The sequence below is a fragment of the Clinocottus analis genome, unplaced genomic scaffold (genome assembly GCF_023055335.1).
Source record: "Clinocottus analis isolate CAN_PGR_092001 unplaced genomic scaffold, fCliAna1.0.p SCAF_28, whole genome shotgun sequence".
Taxonomy (NCBI): Eukaryota; Metazoa; Chordata; class Actinopteri; order Perciformes; family Cottidae; genus Clinocottus; species Clinocottus analis.
The window spans coordinates 2,302,187-2,309,686 of NW_027176020.1; the positions used below are offsets into that span (position 1 = coordinate 2,302,187).

Sequence of the window (7,500 nt, forward strand, 5' to 3'; positions counted from 1 at the left end):
CACTGCTGCTGCGTGGCCGGGAAGATGTTGGCCTGTCCCCAGATGAGCGGCTGGCCGCCCGGCAGCACCTGGGCCACGGCGCCGAGCGGAGACTGCACCCCGAAGGCCAGCGGCGTCCCGGCGGCCGCCGCGGCGGCGAACGCCTGCTGGGACCAGTGGCCGGGCGGCACGGCTCCCATCGTCACATAACCTGGTGGAGAGGACGCAGTGTGAGGCGCCACAACGGCACGAAGCATGAAGGAGAAAAACTGCTGAAATGGCGGCTCCGCGTTGCTCCCATTTACGTCTTTCCTCGCCGCTCAGCAGCCGGAAGTTCAGCCAGAGTTCAGAGCGGTTTCGGTCACGTGACCGCCGGTCTCAGGCTGATCAATCCCGGCTCCCTCGATGCTCTGAGCAGCGCAGAACTTGATGTTTCTTACAGAATCGGGTCAATGCAGACGCTTCAGTCAGCACGCGGCTTGTAGAGTAAAATGTTTTTCAAATGTAAAAATCGCTCATCGCACACGATGCGTTTGAGGACCGTCGGAAAGATGATAATCTGATAATTATTCCGTTTTATTTTCCACACGGCTTCTGGCTCTGCGTTTTTTTTTTTTGGCAATTCTTTAAAGAACAACAAGCGGGTCAACTCAGGCCGCCGTGTTCGGGGTTCAGAAACACAGGAAAAAAAAAGTCGGAGTTTTGTCAAATCTTCGAGGAGGACTTGATTAAAACGCCCGGCGCCCAGAGCGCTGCCCTACTTCCTGCCTGCAGCTAATGTGGCGTCTCCTGACGGTCATGGCGCGCTCTCATAATTACCTCCAGAACGAGAGAGAGAGTTATTACGACGGGAAAAAAAAGCCCGACACGCGCTCATTAAAATCCTAACTCCTGCTGCGGAGGCTCCTCCCATCGCTCCGCTCGCTCGCCGTCTCCAGGAAGTTGACACTTGACCTCGGACGTAGGAGAGGAAGAGGAGGAAGAAGAAGGACTTCCAGTGCACGCCGGCGTCTGACCCGCCCTGCATACCAAGGAGCCTCCGCCGCTCTCATGCCGGCGTGTTTTATTACCTCAGCCTCAGGTACATCAGCGGCGTCTGAGGCCGCGAGCTAATGATGCGTTTTATATTCACCGCACAGCCGGCGCTGCTCCTCCTCCTCCTCCTCCTCCTCCTCATCTACATTTCAATCCTATTGCGTCCTCCTCTATTTATTTCAAACCACCCTCCTCCATCATCTCTCTCGCTCGCCCTCCCGCTGTGTTTGTCTCCCCCCTCACCCCCCCTCCCCCCCCCCCACACGGTGGATGAAGGCCTCTACCTGAGGGCACAGACGCAGGGTTGAAGGAAGCGAACAGTTCGGTGGGCGGCTGCAGGCCCAGCGAGGGGTCGAGGGTGTTGGCTGGAGAGGCGGGCGTCTGGAGGGAAGTCAGGGGGGAGGGGTTAAAGCATCATCATCATCATCATCATCATCATCATTGGAAATACAGTTTGGGATTTGATAGGACGTAAATAGCAAACTGAGCATGTCGTAGAGTCGGGCTTTTCGGAGCAGAAACACTATTCGATGAGAAAGTATCAGAGCGAGAAACCATAGAAGAAGAGTAGAAGCAGACATTTTGACAGACAGAAGTCATCCCGACCTTTCTGTGCGTTAGCTTTCGGCAAATAATATTTGTTTTGGTTTGCTATTTTCATCGGGTATGCGACCACAAACCTCGCTGCTGATGTATTTTAAACGAAATAAAAGACTGAAACGATTGTGTTTCTGCTGATGTGAGGACATGAAGTGAGGACGAAACCTCAAAGTTTTTCTCCAAATGAATGTCATTTACATTCTTACATTTTTTTAATGATAATTTTCCCCCGAATCTACTAAAATAAATAACTTATTTGTTTAGATGTTTGCATGTGACGAACACATCTATCAGCAATCAGCAAAATGAATGTGGATTGTTGTGAGTTGTTCAGATGACAACATGCATTTAAAGCTAGCGTTAGCATTTAAAGCCAGTGTTAGCATTGAAGCAGTCAATCAGCGAGCTAGCCAACTAGCCACTTGTCTGCTAGTTAGCTAACTCGCTTGCTAGCTTGCTAATCCCGCTATGTGTTGATGCTACAGGACACAAGCCCAACAAAGTTGTCCCTCATCTGGCGATAGCAGCGCTGCACATTAAAATGGCCGCCGCTCTGAAGACTCAGAAGAGTTGCAGATACTCACCGACGGAGACGTGATGTCAGGCGGTGTGGACATGTCTCCAAAGATCTCTAATTGGTTGATATTCTGAGGACAAGAGAAACCGCCAGTCAGAGACAACAACACTGTTACATATATATATATATATATATATATATATATATATATATATATATATATATATATATATATATATATATATATATTTATTTATCTTGGTCGCTTTGCATTCCAGTGCAACATGCAGAACACAACGCATGCGACACGGTATGTTGGCATACGTGGTACCTACCTGAAGACTGTGGCAGCCACACAGAAGAAGAAGAAGAAGAAGAAGAAGAAGAAGAAGAAGAAGAAGAAGAAGAAGAAGAAGAAGAAGAAGAAGAAGAAGAAGAAGAAGAAGAAGAAGAAGAGGACAATGGAGGAGAGATGGGATAATGAGATGAAATGATTGATTATGATGACGTACCTACCAGGTAAAAAAACACATAGTCTTTGTCATCTTCTCCTTTTCTCTCTCTCTCCCTCCCTCCATCCCTCCCTCCCTCCCTTCCCCCCATCATTACAGCACCAGCGCTCCTTTCGGGCGTCATTACGCTCCCCGTGGTCGAGGATGTGTGGTTGCCCTCAGAGGGAATCGCTATCAAAGACAGCAGCCTTTTCTATTTGATCTGGATTTCTTCTGTTTCCTTTCACAGTCGCCTGATGATCCTCCTCTTTAGTATCTCTCTCTTTTCCTTTTTTCTCTCTTCTCTTCTGCGCCGCACATTAATAATATCTTTAGGCCCGGTGGCGAAGTGAAGTAAAAAAACTCTCTATTTATAGCCCTTAAAGGAATTTAAGCCTTGAATACATGGTCAGAGATTTGCATAAATCATGGAAGCGGATAATTTCTTTAGAGATAATGAATGTTCTTAGAATATCTTCCTCTCTCCGAGGTCACAGAGTTCTTCTGCATCTATCAGAAAATGGATCTGAGCACAATGTCTTTTTTTTTTTTTTTTTTTACTGTCATGGCTATGTTAGTTTTTTTTCTTCTTACAAAGAGCGAAGAATGTAAAGTGAACCATAAGATCAACAAGACGATACCAGATGTGTCTGAGATACGCAACGTGACAGGAAGTCCATGAGATAAAAACATAAATAAAACATCTCCTGGACATTAAATACTGTTAACACCTTCTGTTGATCCTCTGAGTCCATACCACAGAGCCTCTGGTTGTATAGAAGTCCATCCTTCATGTGTTAAAGCTGCTTTCTCTCTACTTTCGACTCCTATGGTTGTATAGAAGTCCATCCTTCATGTGTTAAAGCTGCTTTCTCTCTACTTTCGACTCCTATGGTTGTATAGAAGTCCATGCTTCATGTGTTAAAGCTGCATTCTCTCTACTTTCGACTCCTATGGTTGTATAGAAGTCCATGCTTCATGTGTTAAAGCTGTATTCTCTCTACTTTCGACTCCTATGGTTGTATAGAAGTCTATGCTTCATGTCTCAAAGCTGCACTCTCTCTTCTGACCACCAGGGGGCGACTCCTCTGGTTGTATAGAAGTCTATACTTCATGTGTTAAAGCTGCATTCTCTCTCCTGACCACCAGGGGGCGACTCCTCTGGTTGTATAGAAGTCTATATGAGTGACTCTACTTCTCTCTTGATGTATTCCCTCAGTAAACATTGTAAACATGAGTTTATGTCTCAATCTCTAGTTTCTAGTCTTCTTCTATACAGCATGATGTTCATTTAGTACATTATGGTCTGTTAGAGTCAAACAGACCATAAAGCAGGGGACGCTTTAGGGGCGGGGCTACCAGGTGATTGACAGGTCGTAGGTTAAGTCGCTACACTCTCATTAATCTCTCTCTAACTGTCTCCTCATGTCACCCTTGGGTGCTGTGTGACCTCACAGGTCAAAGCGGTCCAACGCCTCCTTACCTGAGTCACCAGCTGCAGGTCTAAGTCTATCAGATCTGCCACCTCCACCTGCACCTGCACCGCCCGCTGCTGCTGCTGCTGCTGCTGCTGCTGCTGCTGCTGCTGCTGCTGCTGCTGCTGCTGCTGCTCTGGCTGGATGGGCGGATCGTGATGAAGATGAGGATGATGAGGATGATGGTGGGGGTGGTGTGGGGTGTGTTGATGTCCGTTCTGCAAACACAACCCCAGTGTTAGATGGCCGGTGGGATGAAGATGCGCTCTCACACACACACACACACACACACACACACACACACACACACACACACACACACACACACACACATGGGAGTGTATTAGTAGTTTAGAGAGAGGGTGAGACAGAGGGGTGAGGGGTGACGTGAGGAAGAGGAGGAGGAAGATGAGAAGGGAGAAAGCCGAGGAGGAGGATGGTCTGCAGGTGTCACAAAAACACACACACACACACACACACACACATTCAAAGCACAGAGCAGCGCTCCTCTCGCCAGAGTGAAGCTTTTAACAGGTTTAGCTCTCTCCTCTCTCTCTCTCTCTCTCTCTCTCTCTCTCTCTCTCTCTCTCTCTCTCTCTCTCTCTCTCTCTCTCTCGCCCCGCCAATTATCCCTCTGTGCCCGTTACACTCATTCTCTCCATCTCTTTCATCTTCATCAGTCCACTCATCAATTAGCGTCTCCGGGGGAAACCCTAATTACCTGCTTGTGTGTGTGTGTGTGTGTGTGTGTGTGTGTGTGTGTGTGTGTGTTGTGCACACAATCACCGCCTCTTTAATTAACGCCACCTCGCTGACCCCCCGCCGCCTGACGGATCGCCCGGCATGCGGTCGACAACAAGGCCGAACCCTGTCACATCACACACACACACACACACACACACACACACACACACACACACACAGCCAGACGTTTTTCGCCGCCTTTGAGTAATTGTCTCGGCCACTCTTTCCTTCACATGTGGACATAAAGCAACTAAAAGGTCAAATAAAGGTCAAATAATCCCAAAGTCACTCTCTCAGGCTGAGTTACACCAACAAGCGTTTAATCTGAGATTAGTTTTCATCAGAGTTCAGTGAAAAACCTTTCGTTTAAAATGAGTAAATCCAGATGAAGCGGAGAACACGACGCTTCTCTTCAGTGAGTCCGAGTTAAAATTAAAACGATGGTGACGAATTTGTAACTGGATGTGAACGTCTCCGTTTAATCCTAATCCTCTGTGTGACCGACATCAGTGAAGCGGACCATCGGAGAGGAGACGGACTATTTTTATACAATTATCCTGAACGCTCGCTACGCTTCATGCTGGTAAAATCACATGAGTTCACCAGGAAATCCTCCTCTTCCTCCTCTTCCTCCTCATCCTCTGACGCCACACCGCCAGCGGCTAAAATGAGAGGTTTTCCAAAGGGACCCTGGTGCTCTGACGCACTACCACCTTCGTCCACAGAGGGCGCCAGAATCAACACGAAATTTCCTTTTAACAACTTTAAATAGAGTTTAATCACAATTATACTTGTTTACCCAAATTCAAGTAAATAAGAACACAAATAGGTTTAAAAAGAGTGTGTGGGAACCGTTAACGGTATTTATTAAAGTATTTTAATGCCAGCTCGCCTGCTGTTAGTCATGGTAGATTTTTCTTTTGGGAAAAACGTGTTGATCGGATTAATGAAGCAATATGACTAAATAATAGAGGATTAAAAAAGGAAGTTATATCATTATAAAAATATCAGTTGAGTAACTTTTCTCCAGGAAATGTGATTATTTTTCTTAATCCATCGCAAAAAGACAGCAAATTAAAAATTAACCTCCTTCAGTGTAATTTAAAGTTATTAATGGGTCGAGGTTTAAGGTTTTAGTGCAAAAGCGTTTAAATTAATTTGATTTCAGAGTGAAAAAATAACATTTTCTTAATCAAAAGCGTGTTTTACAGTCACGATTTTCCAGTTAAAACACTTTCAGAATGAGTCTTTGTTGGTTCAACTCAATGCGACCTTTATTCAAACCAGGAAGCGATTCATTCACAACGCCGGTTTGGATTTATTCATAATAAATTATGCGATAAACAGCACGTCGTGCGTCACGGTAATCCAATTGGACAGAGGTGACGCGTGGAGGTAACACGCCGCCGACCTCCACGTCTGTTGATCCGACTGTCAGTTCTTACGGGGTCAAAGGCCGAGGGACTGAAGCGACCACGAGTGTGTGTGTGTGTGTGTGTGTGTGTGTGTGTCATTGATTCCTCCTCGTTTAAGAAGGTGACAGAGTAAACAACGGAGGCGACTGCTTGAGGCCGGCAGGTCGTGTTTCTGCTGTCATTTCATCTCCGGACGCGAGACGCCGCCGCTCCTCCGACGAGGTAAACGTGAATCCACCTGAAGCGACACCCTGACGCGCTGACGCACTACCACCTTCGTCCACAGAGGGCGCCAGAATCAACACGAAAGTTCCTTTTAACAACTTTAAATAGAGTTTAATCACAATTGTACTAGTTTATATTTAATATACATGAAATAACAAGGATTTTTGAATGGATGCTAATTTGAAATATATATTTTTTTGAATCCTCGTCCCCTCATTTGAGATTTAGAGTCAATCAGTTTAATAAAATGGAAGCGTTTCGTCAAAAACTGTTTTTTTTAAACAATTTGTCGAATTAAAACTGCTAAATTATTGCGTAAAGTTAAGGAAAAAAGCGATTAGAACAAATGCAAAGATGTAAAATAGTTTGATTGCAACATTTTGAAGGGTTTTGGAGCTCCGCCCCCTCGTCTCGCTTCTGGTTGCAAAAAAAAACAAAACAAGATGGCGACGGCCAAAATGGCAAACTCGAGACTTCAGAACCGTCGTCCACAAACCAAGAGTCATCGCGGTGACGAGTAAGTAGTATATTAATTTATGATTCATTAATATGTTTTATTTCTGTGTCAAACAACAACACTATTTTTCAAAACAAAATAAAAATAAAAACCTTTTTCCGTATGAAACAATACTATACTGATGTTTTCATTTACAAGTTAAACTCTGACTTGAGCTCACTGTGTCAGCAGGTGTTGTTGGTATTAACGATGCATTTAAATCACATTTCACAGCGGCTCTGTTTGCCGTTCCTCTTAATGTGAGATATTGTCGTCTCCTCCCGGCTGCTCGTGGACAACTTGATGAGAATCTCGGCTCCCGACGGGAAAGCCGTGCTGTGACATCATCAGGTTGTGTTTTCTTTCCCTCTGGGAGTCTGAATATTCACCTTAAAAACCCCCAAATGACACTTTCCAGCCAGAAAAGGCCTCGTTCCGCCTGTGATCCACTCGCGATCTCCCGGGTTGCATTTACTCCCTTCTGAGGGACTGGAAATGGCTTTTTATTCCAAACCAGAATGGA

The 7,500-nt window shown here is 45.7% G+C and overlaps 1 protein-coding gene across 7 annotated transcripts in view; it reads right to left on the bottom strand.

The window, feature by feature from the left end:
- The window catches only part of dab1a (DAB adaptor protein 1a), a 73,095-nt gene that overhangs the window by 8,946 nt on the left and 56,649 nt on the right, over positions 1-7,500 (bottom strand). For 5 of the 7 annotated variants that reach the window (XM_068592990.1, XM_068592993.1, XM_068592991.1 and 2 more), the window contains 4 exons: positions 4,106-4,315; positions 2,199-2,261; positions 1,299-1,395; positions 1-190 (listed from right to left, as the gene is read on the bottom strand). The exon at positions 1-190 is cut by the window's left edge and continues 259 nt beyond it. In XM_068592990.1, the coding sequence (XP_068449091.1) occupies positions 1-190; positions 1,299-1,395; positions 2,199-2,261; positions 4,106-4,315 (560 nt within the window). The remainder of the gene's footprint in view (positions 191-1,298; positions 1,396-2,198; positions 2,262-4,105; positions 4,316-7,500) is intronic. The other 2 variants (XM_068592995.1, XM_068592994.1) reach the window with 1 other exon arrangement.